Here is a 22,504-nt window from a genome sequence, read left to right on the forward strand (position 1 = left end):
TGTCAGTTGGTCCTCACATGACTGGGTGTGTGTATATCACCATGAGGTTTAGAGTTGGCACCATATCATCACATTCATCTTATAAACAGAGCTCATGATGCCACCGCGGCAGCAGCAGCGTTGTGAACAGATCAGGGACAGGGACAGGGACAGGGACAGGGACAGGGACAGGGGGACGCACCTGGTTTGACTGTCTTCAAGCGGATCGGCTCCCGAAAGTGTCGTATGACAGCCAGGGTGTCTCGGTTTGTAAGTCCACTGACGGGCGTCCCGTTCACCTCCAGCAGGACGTCCCCGTAGTAGGGAAGCTTCCCGACGTGACACACCAGCACGTCCAGCTTCATCTGGCCCAGGTAGGGGAACTGTCCCAGCTCCGCTCCCCCCAGAACCTCCACCACGGAGCCGAAGTCCCCCAGGTTCCCCCAGGACACGGCGCACTCCACCACTTTACTGGACCAGTGTTTCTTCTTCTTAAGTGTTCTGGACATGGTTAGTCCTCCCCCTGATGCCAAGCAGCTAACGATCTAACTGGGTACAGTCTCCTCGGGTTGCTGTTGTTAAATGAGCGGCCTAATAAACCCTCCTGAGTGATTGTGGCGACCTGCTGGCTGTCTCATCCTCCTGACGGTGTGAGGCTGAAGGCTGAAGGCTGAAGGCTGCTGTTCACCCGTCAACGCGCCGCTGACGGTCTGTCATCCCACGGGCTTTTTCGCTCCGGTGTGCGCGCACAGTTGCCTTGGTTGCAGTTAATTCCGAGCGTTCCCTGTGCGTAAAACAGGGGAGTTGATAGCGGCGAGATGGTTAAAAAAAAAAAAAAAAAAAAGAGGGAGAGAGAGGGAGGAAAAAAAGAAGATGAAACAATCAAGGTTTTATGATCTCCATTGCTTCTCGGGAACCGTATCAGCGCGCTGCTTCGCCTCTGGAGGAGCCTGCATGCCGACGACAAGTAGACGAAACAGAAACATGTAAACAGTATTTCACTCACTCGGTGCTCGAATCTGTCGCCGAAATGTAGTGCGTCAACGAGAAATCCCTCATAGCCTACCTGTGGGCAGGCTGCAAAACAAACGGGCGGCAGCGTTTAACCGGGAGGCGGTTTATGCAGTTGAGATCCAGCCCATAATGACAGAGCGGAGGGACATCCACCAAGCGTCTGTCTGCTACAGGTTTGAACACACCTGGTAGCGCCAGGAGAGATGTTGCCAGCCTCTGAAACGCCCCTTTCTACGCTCAGCACCCGCGGCGGCAGGAACAGCGTCTCTGCAACTCTCATGCGGGCTCCATCCTCCGGTGTGCCGCGGTACTAGATGAATAAAACACACACACACAACATATCAGTCCAATAATGTTCACTGTAACTTATCCTCATCGTGGTGTCCGTCTAAAACGCAGTGTTTATCGACATTCTTCTTACATTTCTACCTCGCGTGTCAGGCGGAATAAGCGGAACACAAGACTAACTAAAAAGCGTGCAAAACAAATTACGCCTAATTGAGACTCTTAATTTGTACAGTGAGGTGTGTATTCTTGGGGAGGAAATTCCGGTTGACCGTAATTAACATTTCCACAACGCCACCTACTGATACAATCAGAGTATTGCGTGTAATTTGCTGCTCCAGTTCACCCTCCTGCTGAGGTTTATCTACCTCTAGTAGGCTGGAGTGAGTAGCCTATAGATGCGACATGTGTAGCCTACAGTTGAAACAGCCTTAATATCCTGCAAGGCTGAGCAACCATTTTTACTCAGCACATGCATATTAGCATCCTCTTTGGTTGTGGGAAATTTGAAGAGTTTTAACATCTCCAGTCCAAATGAGAGACACAAGGTCTCAACTGTACCCTGATAGAGTTCTATTACATCACATCACCGTTAAGTTGTGCAGTGTAGGCTAACAATAACATGTTATAAGTCATAATAAGACCAAAAAAACAAAGAAAATGAACAAAAACACACTAATATTTGTGATACCTGTACAGTGTTATATTAATATATACTAATAATGTTACAATTTTATGTTATATAGTTATAATATAATAATATTTGTATTAATAATACAATAATATTCCATTGTTTTTAATTTTGATGAAGAGGAATGGATTTATATTGAAATATCTTATTCAAATTGTCATTTAAAAAAAAAAAAAGTTTATTGCATTTATGTTCAGTCATCATCAATGGGTGGTATGGGGTATGGTTGAGACGGGACCATGGTAAAAATGCACCTCATGTTTATGACCTGAAATAATAAATGATATTCATCAATAATAACTTAGTATACAAACAAATTAAACAGCATATGAAAAATCACGTATTATTTTTTGCAATATCTGTTCAAAAATGGAAAAGCAAAAAGTGTCTCAATCGTATCGGTCATGCTGCCCTGCTTGTCTGCATTCAACTGCATCCATGTGCACCGCATGAGATAATGTTCATCGTTAATCATCATTTATTATCTGCAGCTTGGTCCTTTTTCCAACTGTGCATACAGGAAATGCAGTGGCCTTTATTCTGTCTCAACAGTAGCTTACTGTGCTGGTGCATAAATCATCAGCACATACATTAAGTAGGTCTAGTGCTGTAGATCTGACCTTTTATTCAAGGGGGTAAACTGCTGCTCCCACCTACCCACATGCAGGCCTACACACTTTCCCATGGCCTGAGAGCATGGGTTTTGCATGAGCTCATTTATTTACATACCATATGTGCGCTGGCATCAAACTGTGTAGGAGTCATAACAGATCCTTTGTTTTTTTAACTATGCATTTCCTGTTACGAGAGCTGAAACACAACGATGCAGAGCTGAAGTGGTTTGGAACTTTTCACACAGCATGTTGTAGCTGGCTACATGATGCACAACTTTTCTGGATTTTGACTACTGTTATGACTGAAAGGGTGTGTCTCTCTCCCTGCTTCCCCACAGCTCCACCTGGCCTGGTTGAAGGGGTTAAAGGGATAGTTCACCCAAAATTCAAATGTCACTCATTATCTACTCACCCTTATGTCGACTAAGGGCTGGGAGAAGTTTCAGAGTCCTCTGTGCCTTCTCGGAGTTACGGGGGGGTCCGTGCAGGAGTATTTGTCCATATAATGGTTGTGAATGGTGCTCACTTTTCTTCGTCCAAAAAGACACACCAAAAAACATCAAAATACCTCCATGCTGCTCGTCTGTAATGTCCGTCTTGTATTGAAGCCCCGACATGAGAAATTGTTCCGGAAAAAAATTAAATAAGTAAAAGCTTGTTTGTAGCGGAAGCTCCCAGTGTCTCAGTTCACTGCTCTTCCTGTGTCAGTGCAAATCACGCAAATCACGCAAGATTTGCACTGACCGGCGGAACAATTTCTCATGTCGGGGCTTAAGAGGGACATTACAGACGAGCAGTATGGAGGTATTTGGATGTTTTTGGTGTGTCTATTTGGACGAAGAAAAGTGAGCACCATTCACAACCATTATATGGTCAAATACTGCTGCACGGACCCCCCCGTAACTCCGAGAAGGCACGGAGGATTTTGCTAAAATTCTCCCAGCCCTTAGTCCACAAGAGGGTGAGTAGATAATGAGTGAAATTTGAATTTTGGGTGAACTATCCCTTTAAAACCCACCAGAAGCGGGGCGATGTGTGTGGGGACTGCTGGGCTTGCCTGCCTCCCAGCTTGGCTTTTTTTGTTGTTGTTTTAGTTTGTGTCATCCTTACATTATGTATTAAACCACTTCCTGTTTTATTTAGTGTCTTTGTGTTTGGGGTCATTGGTGGTCCATTGTGATGCCCCTTAGGGCCAGCATGGCTGGGGCGTAACACTACTTGTGCATGTTGATCCTCAGGACTGTCATTTGTCATCACAGTGGGTTTGATTCACTTGATAACTTGCAATAAGGAAAACAAACCTTCTGTATTTTGCATGTAGCAGTTGTAGTTTCTCCTCTTTGGGTGCGATGCTACAGAAGTCTCTGTTTAAATACGGAGTTGCTACCTTGAACACGGTGCTGAATAATTCATCGGCTTGTAGAGAATGATTAACAATGGTATCATGGCTTGGATGGGGACTGGAGAGTGGAATGCACATGGAAAAGGAACTGCAGTCTTTTTAAGGCTGAGGCACTGTCAGATTCAACTCACATCACATGTCTGAGATGCTGCTGGATTAATGTAGGAAGGACTTAAAAATGAAGTCTTTCTCTTAACGTTAGGGCCAGTGATCAACTAAAGGTTTAATATTAGCTGGTTTTGTGTTGGTCTAACATCACTAAATCCAGATTGTGGACGGCTTGGCCTGTAAAATCGTCCTACGGTGCGCCAAGAAATCATGTTGTGACCCCCGTGACAGGAATTACATGTAACATAAATCTAATCCTGCAAGAATATTTTCTCATGTTTTTCTGTGAGCCTGTCGCCTGCCTTCCGAGTCCCACACAATCGTCTGATTAATCCAGCGACAGAAAACCAACTATTTTGATAAACAAAGAACATTTCAGTCATGTCAAACATTTAGTTGATCTAGCCTCGATATTGTTCTGCTTTAAAACATCACTGTAAATTTACTATATTTGGATTTTGGACAGTTGGTCGGAGAAATGATTCTACAGACAAAACAAGCAATCAAGAACACAGCTGATGAAAATAATTTCTATAACACTATTTTTCTGAGACAACTGTTGAGACACAATCAAGATTCAAACCAATTTATCAGAATTCATGTTTAATGTTTGAGTAATGGCTACGTAACAAAAAGGCTCTTTAGACATGCTTTACAGAATGTACAGGTAAACAAGGTCCAAAAATACTACTGAAAACAAAATGAAGAACTTCAACAATATAAAAAAAAAGCAGCATTGGATATTGCCAGAGCAGTTACTGCTAAACTTTGGTATAAAGTCGTAAAGGACGTTCAAAGAATAAAACAATACAAATGCACATTAAGTTACACCATGTTGGCAGAAAATATTTAACATTGTATCAATGTATGACCCCCAGACAGGTAACTCAATTAGGAGGACTCACCACTACCGGTTTTCAATTTCTCAATCACTCTAAAGGGGTATGATGAAACTGACCTTTAGTAAGTCAGAAAATAATAAAGTTTGCTTCTGCTGAAGCAAGTAGTGTAGTCAAGATCAGAGGCTTGTGGGAGAGTCAAGTTGCTTTTGGCAAAATCACTTGATCATTATCTCTCAAGCTAACGCCACATTCAGGGGAAAAGGCTTGGGGTGTGCTCATTTGGTGATTAGAGAGAAACCTGACAAAAGGATCCAAACATGTTAGAACTCAAAGGGTGAAGAACGGCATGCAATTCATACCTGCTTGTACCACAGAGGAGGTGGAGTTCTAACAGTACCATTTGCTGTTTTACACATACATGTAGTCAACTCTGAGGAATTATTTATGAAAACAAACAGTAAACTGTTTGGTCTGGTCACACTAAAACAAATCTGGCAATCAGATGCAACTGTAGATAAACTGTTCAGCATTATTGATTTTTAGTGTCTGAAATCAGAACCCTTGAACACAGCGTACCACTACAAAAGAGACAGAGCTGGAACATGGAAAATTCTTTTGTTAAAAATATAAAAGTAGAATGTACCAGTGATGATCAGCAACATAATGGTAAAATATTTCTGTAAGTAAAGGGAGGATTTAGTGCAGAACTGTCATATTGAAATGCATTAAGTCTGCCACGGTGTTCCCAATAAACTGCCAACTGTAGTGTAATCTGCTAAACATGTTGAGCACATAAGCTTTCTGAGAGTCACTAACAAAAGCCAATCACATCTGAGCCTATCTGAAGTGCAATAACAAAGATTTCCATGATCATCTATAAGGTCACACTTGATGAAACAAGTCCACATTCTTTTAAATATATAGACGTGTACATTTCCAGATCTTCAAAGCATAATTATAGCAGACATAAGGGAAATTACAGCTTGCCGAAGCTAGAGGCTGTTTGATTATTGACTTTGAGTTATGAGTATGACAACACTCATCTCTGAAGAACATGTGTTATACCTGAACCGACAAAGAAAAAAAGCAGTCTGGATAACGCTGGGGCAATGAAGGATTAAAATTAATAATAAACTTAATAAGATGTCTGTAAAGTTACTGCAGCTTACATCTCAAACCTCTTTGCAAATGGACTAGTAGGACATGGCATTGAATAGGTAACCAGCCTTATGTACACATACACACATAAAAACATACATACACACACACATACATGTATAAAATAATACAATACATTCTAATTTTTCACAGTCCCAAGTGAAAACCTAGGCGTAATCAATTTCTATGGAAGGATCTTGAATCTTTTGAAAAAACAACCGTGATGATAAATTGTCACAATGTAAAACAGCATGCACATTGCATCATAAAGTTGACCATTGTTAAATTAAGTGCCTGTAAGACATGAGAAGAAGGGAAAACAGATCAGTGCATACTGTATACATAAACCATAATGTCACCTGATTGAGGTTACTGAGAATGCTTGTTTAAAAGGCCATCAAACAAACAACCATGAGAAAATAGCCAGCAAAACTATGATTGTCACATGTGCAAAAAAAAAAAAAAAAAAAGTACACTTTCTCCCCAAACTGCTTGTCATTACAAAGACTTTAAGTGAAGGAATTAACATTTGTGTTTGACATAGGACAAAACAAGATCAGATAAAGATGATATAGGATATATTCATATATATTCATAATATACACCACATTTTGGTGTCACTGTCTCTTGAATTTGCATAACTGGATATTAGATAGGGTAGTTCAGAGTCAGTCAGAATAGCTGTGGGAATGTGGGACGTACACTTTCAAGGTTCGTACCTTTATTAACCACCACAATCTGCTGGTGAGGGAAATACAACCGTCCCCCATTTAAACCCCTTTCCCACAGCTGGGAAGAGGTGGTTTATAATTTTCTGTCAAAGTCATGTAGGCCGTTCCAACACGTGTCTGTACCAGGAATGATGAAACAAACTGCCAATGAGAAGCGCACTGGCATTAACAATTTCAGCCCCACAGCAGCAGGGTCTATCCCATCCAACATGGCTCTTTAAAACATACATTCATAGCTTTCTCCACAAAGAGAAAAAAGAAGAGTGGTGGAGGATGTGGGAGAGAGGGGTCCTGCAGAGGTGGAGGTGTCGAGGAGGAGGTCACTTTAATCACAGGTCCATTCCTCCAGCCCGACACGGCCGTCTTTCCACAGTGGAGAACGTCAGCATGTCCTCTTGAGTGAAAGGGGAATGTAAACATACAAGAGAGCATCTTTGGCAGAATGTGAGGAGTCTCTTTGGAGGTAGTGGGTGAAGGGGGACGGGGTGCAGCAACGAGGAGTCAGAGGCAGAACGTGGGCCGAGTGTAAGGACCTATGTGGGAGCAGGGTGCTCCTGAGGGTTAGTCCTATTAGAGGCACTTCTGTGGTCCTGTGTGCTTTGGCTGGGGAAGCAGTCCACCTCTGCTTCACTCTGTTCCTGTGCCCCGTCTGTAGTGGAAGTCAGATGAGGTGTCCTATGAACAGTCACTGGGTGCTGGGACGCTCCTGGTTGGGGTTTTGATGACAGATCCTCCCCGTCTCCCCAGAATGACCTGCTCAGGGAATCTGTAGAGATGGTAACAGAAGCAACACTTAGAGGGCTACGACTGAACCCCCACCTGTTTTTCAACCACATCATTTTACTTTTTTAAATGCAGAATATACTTTTTACTTCTTGCTCCCCAAATTTGAGAATTTGCTTGTATAACCTTGTAACTTGGATGCCTTGTATTGGAGCCAAGCTGATTTCCATAAGTTGGTTATCTCGTCTCTACAAACAGTATTAGCTGTAGCCTGCAAACACTCTGATCTCTTCTGAACAACTCTCATAACAAGCCTCAAAGTACAGATCATATCTGGAAGATCAATATCTCTGATTAATTTTAATGTTACGGGTTTACCAGTTCATTGGGAAATCACACAACTCTATAAAACTGTCTTCAGTGTATATTGTAAACATTCAAAATGTTCACACCTGCTGCTTTTTCCAGTGTCTGGTAAAAATTCTACATGTTACCAAAACACCACAGCAGGTTGCACATGGCACATGACAGCTGTCACCATCCTGCTCTAAAAGAAAACAGCAAAATAGGAATTTCTGTTTCTCACCATTAGTGTAGTGATCTGGGGGAGAGTGGCTGCTCAACCTTTTGTCATGTGAGGTGAGAAAGACGGAGGAGTCCTGGTTGCTCATGAGGTTCTCCAGTGCTGGGTCCTCATGTGGGGCGTGCTCACTAAAGCTCCCCTTGGGGCCCGGTAGAGCTTTGTCCAGCGGGTCGTCCTCCCCCAGGTAGGCGTAGGGGCAGTACTCCCGCGTGCGTGAGTAAATGTTGGCATTGTCATAACAGTCGGAGCAGATGACAAGCGGCCCCGCACCACCTGATGAGAGACATGTGTATGCATGTTGTTTGTTGTCAAGGCTCCATTTATTTAAAGATTCAGTCAATGTGAAGTTTTTCAAGACTGGCTGGGAAAAGCCTCTCAAGAACAAGAGCAATCACCTGGCAACTAACAATTATTCTCACACCTCATCAAATCTCCACATATTAGTACATTATTATTACAACTACATCCTGTATTCATTTGTTTCAAGACTTAAAAGTAACTCGAAGCTGTGAGGCTGTTTTCAGACACAATTACCATTTTTTATTTAACCACTGAATTTGTTTATTACTGTACTTCAGATTTTTAAATATAATTTGAATATTTCAGCTGTTGTGTGGTCATTTTATAAGCCTTGTAAAAGTGCTACACACGCAAAGGTGTACATGTTTTAGCTGTTGGCTGGATATGTTACATGTCCAGTCATAAAAAGAGTTCAGAAAAAACATCACTACAAATGCATAAAAAAAACAACCTTGTCCATTAAAAAAAGGAGAAATCCCATGACTGCTGGTGTGGACGTGACACTAACCTGTGGGGACTCCAGCGAGGCCCTCGCAGGGCTCCCCAGGGTGGAAGCTGCTACGACCAGTGAACAGAGAGCCAACCCTGCAGTGCAGCATGCCATTCCCCTCAGTTTCCACCTCACTGCTCGTGTCTCCATAACACACACCTGGGACGGACAGGATGATTACTCAGTGTCACAGATATTATTAAAATCTTAACAGTACTACTACTTTTTATGATACCACTCATTGACCCAGTACATTTTTCCCATTTTGCAAGAGGAAAAAAAAGTTGTGTGAAGGGAAAAAAATACTCTATCAGAAACAAATGATTTCAACTAAATTTTGCTTCATTTCAATGAATGACTTACGCATATCCATTTTTTCCTATAGTTAAATTATTTGAATATTACAGTGCCTTGCATCTACATTGTTCAAGATGCAAAACGTTTAAAACTAAGAAAGACACAGTATAACTCTTTATATGAACATTAAAGGAATATAAATAGGGACTAATATGTGCAGTTGATTGATTATTTTTTGATAATATTGTGCCAACCAAAGCTTGTCATATCAAGATAGCAATTAGTAAGTGATTACAATAAATCAAACATTTGTATAAAGTGGGCCTGACTCATACTAAAAGCGAGATGACTCACCATTTGTCCCTTTATGGATGTATCCGTTGGAGAGAGGAGGCATTAGCTGCTGGTGGCTGCCAGCCTCAGAGTTACTGTAGCCTTCCTGAGGCTCTGACAAAGTACCCTGAGAGGACAAGTAGCTGGGGATGTCTGCTGGCAAATTCATCTCATCTGGAACAGACAGAGACATATTGTGTTACATGCTGCTGTGTTCCGCAAGACATTGTATTCTCACAACAAAGTGTTGTCCCCGTAGACACATTTCACGGTCTCCAAACAACAATCCCCTTTGGGTACATCTTCAAATCAGACGGTTTTTGGTTTTTTTTGTCTAAAAGGCTGACCTGTGTTTGTGATACTGTAGTCCTCACTCTTTCTGCGCATGTGATAGATGACGATGACCCAGACCAGCGAGGTTCCAACCACGCAGCACACCACCACGATCACCACGATGCCCACGGTGGTCCAGCCGTCCTGGTCGTACCCCACGCTCGTATCGCAGTTTGGTGATGGTGAGACACTGAGGTAGATGTGGCCGCGCTCCGTTCCCAAAGTGTTGGACATGATGCAGGTGTACTTCCCGGCATCAGCAGGACCAGCGTCCACTATGATAAGGAGCTGGTTGGCAGCAGCAAAGAAGTGGCGCTCCGTGAGTACTAAAGGTCCATCATCTTTGGTCCAGTTAAGGCGGGGGGCCGGACTGCCTCCAGCTATGCACTGAAGCACAGCAGTTTCACCACGGGCCACTGTTCTGTCCTCCAGCGGCCGCATGAAGGATGGAGTTTCTGGAGGACAAGAGGATCATTGATTTTTGATTTAATAAGGATTATCTCTTTGGCATCTGATTAGATGAATGTGTGTGATGGATGTGTGTAAGCCAATGTCAACGATTATATACACCCATAATTTCATTTATCACTAAACATTACTGAAAAGCTGTATCAGAGACACTCCAGCTAAATGCTTCATGGGCAAGTCTAATGGGGTTTACAAGTATACTGTCACCAGTCAAAAGTGTTGAAATGTGCATGAAAATAATGAGTACAAGTGTCACAGCATTGTGGTACAGAAAAAAAAATCACCCAGTCAGAAAACATCAGTAATACGTCCTGCTAATCTGGTGACTCACCTAAGACAGTAAGAGTAGCGTTGGCCGACAAGCTGCCTGCTGCGTTTTGTGCCGTGCAGCTGTACACTCCCATGTCTTCTGTCTTAACATTAGCAATGAAGAAGATGTCGTCATCCGGCATCACGTGCATCCTTCGCTCTCGTGCAGCAGGAAAGTCGGTGCCTCCGTCCTTCTGCCAAGCAATCTGGGGTGACGGATGGCCTTCAGCAGCACACTCCAGTCTGGCCATAGTCCCGGTCCGGATTGTCAGGTCCATGGGGGTCTTAAGAAACGATGGCAGCTCTGAAAGACGGTTGAAAGAAAGTTGAGGGTAGGACAGAGAGGCAAAGGCATATATCTGTGTCAGACGGGGATCTAACTGTAGTTGCATCTTAGGGTTTTATTGACTTTTATTTTCTGGCAGTAACTCACTACATTGTCAATTACACAAATAATAGATTTATGTAAAATAAACAATTCTCTCAGATTTAATGAGCCAGAACAGCACAGTCGATAGTCAAAAAACAACCCCATTAAAACTAAATGGAAAATGAAAGACTGCGGAGTGAGAGAAAGAAATGAACCCCACTGACAATCGTCGATCACACTATTCGAAAACAGGCAATATCCTCACCATTGACGGTAAGCTTTGCCCTGTTGGAGTAGTTGGAGCCGAAGTGGTTTGAGACCACACACTGGTAACGGCCCTCATCAGTGAAGTTGACATTGAGGAGGTGAAGCATAGTGGTGTAGATCAGCTCTCCCTCCTGGTACCGGGCGTAGTTTTGCACTTCTGCATCATACAGCACTTCCCCATCCTTCCGCCAAGCTGTGGTCATTGGAGAGTCACTGCTGCTGGAGGCGACGCAGCTCAGAGTCACATTGTTCCCCCGAAGCGCCACAGATGTCTCGGGGTGAGTTGTGATGTGAGGCTTGGGGAAATCATCTGTGGAGGAGCAGGGACTGAAAGTGTTAAACTCGGGCAGTGATCCACACTTAAAGAGCACACCCATCAACTAAAATAGATGATATTACACAGATGATATGATTTAGTATTTAAACAGAGCATGGACAACTTCATCAAATCCATTAAGACACTTTTCTCTAAATCTATAACATCTGAACAAATGTGCTTATGGTGCAATAGTAGGGGTGTGCATTGGCACTGCCCTCACGATTCAATTCGATTACGATTCACCAGGTAACGATTCGATTCTACGATGCATTGCGATGCATCAAAATTCTACTGCACACAACACGGCAAATTTTTCATCAGTCATGAGATATTGAACAGGGTTTCCGCTACATGTAATTGATCGTGGCGCACCGCCATGGCAAAATAAAAGCCGCCACACCTTCAGAATGATGATTTTTATTTATTTATTTTTTTATGTTAAAACAATGTAAAGCAGGGTTTTCCACTAGGGATTGCACAGACTAGTCTACTACTACTGTGCAACCCCTGCTCCACAATGACGTTTTGAGCTTGACGTCGACTAGTCGCTGATCATGTAACAGTAGGCTACAAGAGGAGCGGCTTGAAACAACAGCTGAGTGCGCTGAATGAAAAAAATACGAGCGCCGTCAAGCTGGATAGAACGAGCGCGTACCAGACAGGAAGTCAGGCACAGAAAAGGCGAGAGAATCCGGTCAATTTTCAAAATAAAATAATTAATTATGATTAAGTTTGCTTGTCCGTCTATAAATATTTGTCAGTTGCGTCTGCACACAAGACACACATCCATAGGCTACATACAGCGCTAGAGACAGACCTGTGTGTGTGGAAAACTGAGTAGCCTACAGACGGGTCGATGTTTGACCGGCGGAGAGAGAAGCTGCTGCCATCAGCTCCACTTCCGCGGGCAGTGTGTCCGGGCTGCCGGCCCGACAATTAAAAAAAATAAAAAACTCCGCTCATATCGACAGCTTTACGTCGCGCACAACAACAGCAACAACCAACCAGGAAAAACAAATCACCAATAAAATTCAAATTCCATGTCTCTTCCCACTTTACACCATTCAACTTTTTCCCAGCTCTGTGCTTACTAATGAGTACCTGAAGTGTATCAGACTGCGAACGATTAAACAAACAGACAGGGACTGACCACAGACAAACTCTTCTGGGCTGATGGACAGGACGTTGTGACCGAGTAGACTTGCAGGATGAGCACAGACAGCGGACACAGACTGCTGGAACTGACTGTCAGTCAGCCATGGCCCCAACCACTGCATGTGGCAGTCACACAGCAAGCTGCTGGTGTTCAGGACACTGAGGACAGAAAGGTAATGAGGGAGGCATGAGATGAGTGATTGTAAAATTAGTTGGACTAATCAAACTGTTGAGATCGATTAAGTGAACAAATCAAATATAAATTTGGGATTTCCAGGATTTGTTTGTAAAACATTCCTGGAACTGAATCATGATTGATCCTTTCAGATAAAATTTGGTTTTACATGCTTGAAATGAGAATTCAATGGACATGAGTTGTTTAAAAAGGCTCTTGTCTACCCTGTAAATTACAGTAAGCCCAGTGCTGCTTGAGTAACAGTGGGTATGCAAAAACTAATGAAAATAGTGCTTCTTACCAAAAAAAAAGCCCTGCGCTTTGGAACCCAAAGGTAAGTCTTAATAATAAATAACACTCAATTCAGAAAACCTAAACGTCACACTCAACAAATTTTGTGGCAGTTTCGATGCATCAAAAAACACAAGACAACTAAAAACACAAACACAATACACAGTCATATAAAGCTATTGGCAATACTAATTGCACAGATAGGAGCTATTTAACAATCTTGCAAGCATAACCACTGCCTCAGCCATATATCAAGGTTATTATTATGGAAACATAAGCCATCAGAGGATGTTATAAAGTCAACCACTCTCAGGTCAACCATGGTAACTGTCATATAAGCAGTAATGGAAAGTTTCTATTATGCAAATCAGGATTGGAAAATTGATTCAGTGCTATGAAGTGCACCTGCAGAAGGCTGTTAATTTACACATCGTCCTAAAAACCTGTTCAGTTCGAGGGTGTTGCCATTATGATCCTCTAGCTGAGTTATCAGGAAAAAACAATCTATCCACTTGCCCAGAAAATAGTGCTATATTCTATAAAGCAGCAGTCTAATTAATAGCAAGAGGATATGAGATCTGACATGACACATTTTGTGGGCTTGACAGATGCTGGTGTATTGCATAAGCCACTGCTTGAGAGACACTCCTAAGATTGACTGATAGAAACCTAAAAATGTCCAGAGACTTCAGATTTCCACTGTCTTTACTCACAGGCAAGAGAGACATATATTTCATATATACTCACAACACTTTGAGCTTCATGTGGGACAACGCCTCGGGGTGTATCGACATGATGCCATTCTTGCTGAGGTCCCTGTAGAAAGTACAATAATATGGATTAGACACACCTACAATGTGATTTGATCAAAATGACATCCCACTTCACAGGAATAAGACAACAACAGCAGCACAGTGGTAATAAAAGCCTTCTGCTATCTTGAATCATTCCACAATAACATAAGATTCTACTGAGACACAAGTAGGACTGTGTGGAGGAAATGGATTGTGCCGAGGTTAACTCACAAGTGTTCTAGCTCCTCCAGTCCCTCAAACGCTTTCTTGGTGATTGATTTGATTTTGTTCCGTTGCAGGATTCTGAAAAATGAATACATTTCATATGATGCTCCTGGGTAACATTAGATTGATCCATGGAACCAGTGTTTCAGCAGCCATCGTTAACGCTAAATAAGGACGTTTGACCAGCCTCTCACTGGAAGTTTGAATAAACTTGATAAACAATTTCACAGTAGAGTACAAACATACCTATCTGAAAACTGTATATTACCAAGCATTTAGAACGCTAATGATTTAAAATGCGCCCACAAAATTTTTCTATATGTCACCGTGTCCTCACAGTGTGTTCAGCTTCTTCATTCCATCAAATACGCCGATGGAGTCTTCAATGGCCCAGGAGATTTCATTGTTGCGGATATCTCTGTAAAACAAAGAGGCATTAGATATTAAACAGGCTCTACACAGACTGTCCATATAAAGCCTTTTCCTGCAAGACCACAGAGATTGTAAATCGCCCCCTGGTTGTCAGTGGCAGTGACTCTCAGTCAGGAGACTAACAATTTAAGACACCAGACTTGCACAGCGTGTCACAGTTCACTGCCCCTGCTGTACTGATGGAGAGAAATTAATTGGCTCTGTTTAGCACTGGGACAGTTCATTGGTCCACTGGAAACTCAGATAGGCCTTGTGTTTACAGGATGGGTCATGAGCTCCTTTGTTTCTCTTTCCTCATGCCTGGGCACCTATGAAAGAATTTCAGCACTCTCCAGTCCCCCTCTTCCATGAAAACTCCCAGGACGGGGCAACCTCCCAAATATGACCCCTTTCTCATTGCAGCCCAGTGGCATAAGTGGAACTCTGTGAGGGAAATAATGAGTTCAGGACTCCCTCTCTTCTCATCACTCATTACTTTGTACATAAGTGTATGATGAAGACACTTTGCTTAATTAGGCTGCTTCTTTGGGCCTTATCTACACTTTTTGTGTCAGTGACGCTGTGGTTCAAACTGTAGTCAACCATCCTGCGTGCTCACAAATTTTGTGAATTAAAATATGCAAAAGCAGCTTACCCTCACCTGTTGGATGGCAATTTTGTTATGTATAAGTCCAATTAATGGTATTCAAAAGCCGAGGATTCACATGACAATTACTTACCACCTAACAAAGCCAGCACTTCCGTGTTATTTTGAACCCTGTAGCGCTTAATAAATGTTGGTATGATCACAAAGTTCAGAGAATGAGTCACCTACCTACACAAGAAAAGACTTTCACTATAGCCATCTCTCAGCCTCTGCTTCAGCGACAGTATGGAGTAGGGGTGTCAACATCTACACGTGTAAACGGGTACACGAATAACAAATCATAACCGTTTAGAAAAATCAATAGCCGTTTACACGTCTTTTTTTTTCTCCTCCTCGTTCATTTCTCACCAATATAGTATTTTTAGGGGTGGTGAACTCTGGTAAAAAATAAATTAAACATTAAAAAAAAATATATATATATATCAATTGGTGGTACTGTACCCCTCCTTCTACTCTGACTCATTTAAACAGTAGCCTAACAACAGAACCATTTGATTATCTTATAGATTTTCCATCTTTGCTGAGCATAAGAATTGTTTGAAATTAATCAAATAAAATAAAAAGCCTGTACCATATAGACACCTGTCTCTAACATATGCCGAGTCAGTTCGGCTCGTACAGAGCAACCCACTATCACACCAATGCGTGAAATACGCACCGACAATACCCCGCCCTGCAACAGCGATAGAAAGAGATCATACATCTCCGACGTGTAACCGGGTACACGTCGGTTAGAAGCCCCGTTTACACGTGTAGAAAAAATTGTAAATGTTGACACCCCTAGTATGGAGGCTGGTCTGCTCTTTCCCTCATGTAATAGTACAATAACCCTCTATGCATGTTTCAAAACGATGACGCAGACAGAGCACTTCCATTGCATCTCAGATATTCTATGTACAGTATGTGTGAAGCGTAACCAAGCTCCCAATGCTTCCTTCTGCTGTGAGTAAACAGAACTACTCTGTAGCTTTCACCTTTCAACTCATTTGAAATCTGGATGATACCCAGAGTGAATGGCAGGAACAATGACGCAAAACCAAGAGAACAGGATTCTATGAAATGACACACTGGGTGGTTGGATCTAAGACTAAACAGATGACAGGCAAGACCAGAACACAATCAAGTCTATACTAGAGGATACACACTTAAAATACTAGTAATGTCTACTGTGATTTCTCTAAACTAATTAGGACTACTCAGGAAATGTATTCAACACAGGTCTAGAACTACACAACAAGAGTGAAACAAGCAGACCTACTGTAGTCAGTATCCTGCACGAGGATGCACAGGGCCAAGAACAAGCCAAGACTTGGTTATACTATATTGAATACCTCTTCTTGGGTCAAATAGGCGATCTATTTTAGACAGATGTCTTTAAGGGGCAGCACTTACAGTGTACGCAGACTTGCCAGGCCACTGAATACTCCTTCTCCCAAATGGCTGATGGAGTTCTCTCCCAGGTTCAGGCTCTCCAGGAAACCTAATCCTACGAAAGCAGTCTCCTCGAGTCGAGTCAAATGATTGAAGGACAAGTCACTGCACAGAAAAAATTAAAACATCAGATCAGTCTAACGATTTTCTTCTTAAACGCAAGTCTTGTGAGTAAATGCAACTCAACTCTCATTCAAGGATGATACTCCAAAATGAAACATTTACACAAAATTGTTCAAACGGTTTACAGTACATCCACTGGAGGCAGACAACCTACTGCAGTAAGATAACAGTGACTTCACTGAGCACACAGAATGAGTTTCAGAGCCCCAGGCTGATGAAAGAAAGTGGGGACTCTTAGCTGCATGGGGATTTTAGCAATGAAGCAAACACACTCACAGTTCCTCCAGCTTTTGGCAAAATTCCCAGGCGTCTGGTCGGATGATGCCGACAGCATTCTGGCTGACCCGCAGGATACGCAGCATGCGCAGGCCATACAGCCAACCTTTATTGACCTCGGTTAGGTTGTTATGCTCTAGCTCTCTGAGACACAGATGGGAAAAACAAAATGACATTAACAAACAACTGTCATAATAAATGTTTCATTATGAAAAACGATTGTACCAGATTTCATCATTCTTCCCTGCTTTCATGCTCCCTCCAACTAATGCTAGCAGGCTTTGTCTTTTCCGCTATAATAAAAACATTACAATGTACTGTTCCACCTTTGCTGAAGACGGCACTGTTAAATTTAAAAGGACAGTCCGTAACACTATACTCACAGTTCTTCAATGTTGTTCAGTCCAAAAAAGGCTCCATCCATGAGTTTGCTGATGCCATTCCTCTGCATCTTCAGTGATTTTAGTGAGTCCATCCCTTTGAATGTTAGGCTGTCCACTATTTTGATCTTGTTGCGCTTCATTTCACTGTAATGGCAGGGAGCATAATTATTCTTCAAAAACAAACAAAACAAACCAGTGGGCCAGTGAAATATTTGGATTTACTGTAATTTCAGCCAGCTACCTTGGAATAGTTGTTACAACAGAATCACAATTCAGACATTTATCTGCCAAGTATAGAACGACCAAGAACCAAACAGTTCTTCGTTGACTGACTGATTTAATTTTTGCACCAAAAACACATATAATACTTACAGGAACTGAAGCTGAGGAAGTCTGAAGACTTTGGATGGCAGCACAGCTAATCTGTTCCTGTTCAGCTTCAGCACCAGCAGGGAGCTGGAGATGTTTTCAAAGCAGCCAGGCTCGAGAACACTGATCTTGTTATTACTCAAATTCCTATGAGATAAAAGAGCAGAAACATTAGAGGCAAACTTGGGCAGGAGAATACTATTTGCTCTGTAGTTACACCTTCTGTATAGAGATGAAAAGGCCCCACAAAATAAGTTTGTCAACAATAAGATCCTTTCTTACCAACAGCAAACTAACGAAAACAAGGTGTCTTTAGCACTCTGATCTTATTAGCATTGATAACAATGAATGGACTGTGCAGTACTGCTTTGCTTTAATATGTGCTTTGAACAGCTATAAATACCAAGTCACCTTATTGCCGTATGATACAGGGCCCATTCTTCCTTCTTATACACCATTAGTTACTTTACAGCATCAAGCCTATCTATTGTTACAAAAGGTGTCGTTGTTACTACATTAGTTCAATTAGCAGTGATTCCTTACAAATATTTCAGCTGCATGTAGGGAAAGGATCCAACTTTCAGCTCAGAGATGGAGTTTGATGTCAGATCCAGTGTCTCCAAGGATACGAATGGCTGGAGCTGATGCATCTGCAGTTCAGAGATCCGATTGTGGACTCTAAATAAAGAAAACACGTGTTATTCTTCCAACTCATAAGGCCATTGATTACTTGGACAACCTTATAAATCAGAGGTTAAAATTAAAAATTATCACAACTACTAGTAGCATTGTGCATAGAAAAAGTGACTCTAATATCAAGCGGGGTACATTTCATATTAAAAAAATGTTTATTTTGACTTGAAGCCTGAAGATGTTATACTTACAGTGACAAAGACGTGATGTTTGACGACACATCCCCAAGGAATGGAAGAACAGTCAGCTCATTGTGATTCATGGTCCTGAAACGAAATTGTACAGAAAATCTTGATCCTATCTGTGCCATGATTGTTCCTTTATCAAATGGTCAGGTTTTGTATGCATTGCATCAGTCACATTGCAGTAAACTCTTCCTTATTAAATTACACATTTTCAGCAATTTACACAGAACCCCCTGGTTTGACACTTTCACTCAGTTGCCTGGTTATTGGGCATGGATATGGAAGGCCCAACAACAAATGCTGCCATCGTTATGGTCATAATGATTAATTTGGTAGAAGCAGTTACAAGATGTGTATGGTAGTTAAAATTGCTTTTGGAAGGTTGCAGTCTTTGTGTTGTAGAATTGAAATGCATTGCAGTTAATTTCTAATATCATGTATTAGCCTACATGCATTATTATAAACACAATAGGTACATTACATTATAATAAACACAATACCAACCTCCAAGGTGACCACAAACATGAGTCGATTACTATAATAAAAGCGTAACTTTATAACTCGTCTTACTGCAGTATCATGTCAACTGAGTGTTAGTACTGTAATACTTCACTTCAACTTAATACACTTTCTTCAACTTCCCCACGCGTCTTCATTATTTAAACAGAGGAAAGTATACATTTCGTCAATATACCAAAACAAATTTAGTCAAACATCACGGCATAAGATCTTATAACGTTACAAAGTGGGTCAAGTGGCTGAAACACATCCAAACGGGGTTTGTTGGTATATCACGGTGCACCCCTCGGTTGAGCAACAAATCAGTGCAGTGGATTCAGTAACGTTACGGGACTAATAGGTTGTGTACTTACACTTGGGTTATCCCATCTGGAGGGTCTAGTGGAGGTGTCGACAGTCTTTTCCTGTTGCAGTCCATAATCTGGACCTCGCCTAGTCCTTTAGAGCACGAACAAGGAGCAGGGCAAGACTCAAGGGCCCAGGCACTCAAGCCGAACAGCATGAAGACAAGGGCCGAAGGAATGGGCCAACCCTCCGCCATTTTAAATGTCTTCCCACTGAAGGCTACGTAGCTACGTGGCTAACTTGCTTAACTGGCACGTTAACGCTTACAAAACCACCATGAAACAGTCTCCGCGGTTCACTATCAGTCAAACGAACACATGATTACGGTTTATAGTGTCGCGATACCAGGTGGGACTGCAAGATACAGTTTTTCCCAACTTGCGTGAGGCATCCCAGTAGATTTCTCCCCTTCTTCCCAGCGCCTCAACTCCTTCCGCTCCAATCTGGACGCCGTCTCAGAGAGGCTAATGCTAGCTCACTGTCGAGCCGATTTGGTCCCACAAATGCGCAACTTTTCTCCAGTCGACGTCGGTTAAACCTCACACTTGGTCGGTTTTTGATTATAGTGAATCAAGTGATATGTTATCTTGGCTAAACTCGGACCGTTCGCAACCAATTAAAATTAATTTTCCCCGTCTTTCTCCCCCGAAAGAACAAAAAGCGCCTTGAGTTGATGACATAGGATATCTTACGTCCCGCCCTCTCCAGCATGTTTACAGTTTTTCTATTGGTCCACATTCAAGCCTGTCAGACGTTTGCACGGATATGATTGGGTGTCAGTCCAATGTGTTTTTGTGGTTGTCTCTAAACAGCAAAAAGTTTCTCAGAACTGCCCCGCTATGATGTGGTCCTTCACATCCTTGTGGGTACAGCTGAATGCAGGACCTGTCTGATATTGTGCTTTAATGGCACAGATAACACATTAAACCTATAAGGCCTTGAACAAAGATGGAATAGTAGCCTATACAGTCTGTAATTTCATACCACTTTAGGTGCAAATAAAGACACGAATTATAGGCTACATTATCCCCATAAAAAAAAACAATGCCCATTTGAGTGTTACACAAATAAACAATTTCAAGGTTGGTAGCTCTTTGTAAGAATAAAGTTATGCAAAAAGTTACATACAATCTGACAAGTAGTCTACAGAACATAAACAAAAATGAGAGAGAGAAAAAATAAAAAATAATAGACAGAAATACAACAGTGGGGCGGTGCGTGGCGCGGTGGTTGAGGCGGCCGCCCCATGTAGAGGCTACGGTCCTCGGCGCAGGCGTCCCCGGTTCGAATCCCGTGTCGGGCAGACCTTCCTGCATGTCATTCCCCCTCTCCCCTTTCCTGTCTGTCTCACTATGTACTATCAAACAAAGGCAAAAAATAGCATTAATATGCTATAGAATAAAACAAATATCTAAAAACAATATTTTTTTGTAGATATCTTAAAAAGATACATTTATTACTGACTGAGTTCTATAGGCTAATGTAGGACAATTATAGGCCTAAGTTATTCATACATTGGGAATTGTTAACTTGATCATAATTGTTTGGCCTGTCTTTGTAAGGGGCTATCTTAAAGGACATTTTTCAGTTGGCTAATTTTTAAGTTCCTTCCCTGAATGATGTTTAACTAGTTTTACTGAATGTTTTGCATTTGATCAGAATTGTTAGTTATTATGTTTTGCAAAAGCCTTTGATGGATGCAGACAGTGTGCTTACATAATTCATATTCACATAATTGTGATTGGCACAGCAGTAGAATCAATTGTGCATGTGTTAGATATCAAAAATAAAGTTTTGTTTTTGCTATAAGAGTAGCTAAATGAAGTTGGTGTTTGGGGGAAAGGCATTTCTCAACCTGTTTCTTTTGCAGATTGGCCAAACTGTGGGAACTGGGACGTCCTCTGTGGGAAATGAGAAGCCTGATCTTTTTTACACAGACAACCAGCCACACCCTTTACCTGAAGAATTCTTTCCATGGGTTTTCTTTGGTGCTGTCTGCCAAAACAAACTGGAGGTGTGCCTAAAGGGTGAAGGGATGGTAACAGTGTTCCTCTTCTCAGGTAATATAGCCAACATGAGCCAACACCTCCAGACATCTTGCAGCAGTCTGAAGCAAACAACAACCAATGATGCTCCAACAGATTTCACAAACTAATATACCTGCTTTCCTTCAGAAGAGGGAAGCGCAAGCTCTAGATCGTCATCGAACATGTCGCCTGAATGTAGACCGTCCTCTGAGTGTTCTGAATGTTGTTGGCACCTCCATGAAGGCAAACCTGAGCAGGTAAGTTGGCACATGCTCATCGACTGAGACCATAGTTGCAGTGAGTGTATTGCATGTTTTTAAGATTAAAAGGCTGGTGGCCAGTGAGGAGTTGGCTCATACATTTTAGTTTCACATTAAACATTTTGGCTTTTGTACTTGCACTTTTATTCCACTGTACATTATTGTCTTGTTATTTTGGGTGTGTTTCTGTGTGATTGTCAAGTCTTGTATGCATAGGCTAATGCATCAGTTGTTGGCACTTTTATCCCAAAACATATTTCCACTGGGACAGCTTAGTTGGGGTTAGAGTTAGGGCTCTTATCTTATCAATCTATCTTCTTTTATAACCTCCTCAAACTTTGCCCAGTGGCCACTTGAGGTGCTCCAGCGAAAACATTTCCTGCTAAAAGCATTTCCCGTGGATGGATCCCTTGTAAAAGTGACGTCTGAAAACCTGCTGATAGTTCATCTTCCCAACTAAAAACAAGGCCAGTTATCACTATGTTTTGTACATGTTTAATATGTCGAGTTACATAGTTTGTCAAACTTTCCCAAAGCTCAGAAAAGTTATTTCCACCCT

The 22,504-nt window shown here is 42.0% G+C and overlaps 2 protein-coding genes across 2 annotated transcripts in view; both read right to left on the bottom strand.

Annotated features, from left to right (window-relative positions):
- Positions 1–488, bottom strand: part of magi3b (membrane associated guanylate kinase, WW and PDZ domain containing 3b) — a gene marked incomplete at both ends in the record, with an annotated part of 141,115 nt that extends 140,627 nt beyond the window's left edge. Inside the window, one exon of the mRNA XM_083971397.1 lies at positions 182–488. Coding sequence (XP_083827523.1) covers positions 182–488 — 307 coding nt within the window. The remainder of the gene's footprint in view (positions 1–181) is intronic.
- Positions 489–4,706: 4,218 nt separating this feature from the next.
- Positions 4,707–20,335, bottom strand: lrig2 (leucine-rich repeats and immunoglobulin-like domains 2). Its single transcript, XM_083972521.1, has 18 exons — positions 19,667–20,335; positions 18,801–18,875; positions 18,460–18,594; positions 17,920–18,063; positions 17,548–17,691; positions 17,165–17,308; positions 16,727–16,870; positions 14,594–14,674; positions 14,263–14,334; positions 13,985–14,053; positions 12,767–12,930; positions 11,296–11,607; positions 10,683–10,964; positions 9,898–10,338; positions 9,572–9,724; positions 8,939–9,079; positions 8,134–8,403; positions 4,707–7,590 (listed from the first exon to the last, which is right to left on the bottom strand). The coding sequence occupies exons 1-18, from the start codon at positions 19,852–19,854 to the stop codon at positions 7,358–7,360; spliced, it is 3,192 nt and encodes a 1,063-aa protein (XP_083828647.1). The 5' UTR covers positions 19,855–20,335; the 3' UTR covers positions 4,707–7,357.
- Between the last annotated feature and the right edge of the window lie 2,169 nt (positions 20,336–22,504).

The sequence above is a fragment of the Trachurus trachurus genome (genome assembly GCF_905171665.1).
Source record: "Trachurus trachurus genome assembly, chromosome: 5".
Taxonomy (NCBI): domain Eukaryota; kingdom Metazoa; phylum Chordata; class Actinopteri; order Carangiformes; family Carangidae; genus Trachurus; species Trachurus trachurus.

Excerpts from the sequence above, each read along its gene's own strand:
- lrig2 (XM_083972521.1), bottom strand. The coding sequence starts at position 19,854 with ATGGCGGAGGGTTGGCCCATTCCTTCGGCCCTTGTCTTCATGCTGTTC. Across the intron at positions 12,931-13,984 it reads CACATGAAGCTCAAAGTGTT|TGTCCTGAACACCAGCAGCT; the intron begins GTGAGTATATAT and ends TTCTGTCCTCAG. Across the intron at positions 9,725-9,897 it reads CTACAGTATCACAAACACAG|ATGAGATGAATTTGCCAGCA; the intron begins GTCAGCCTTTTA and ends TGTCTGTTCCAG.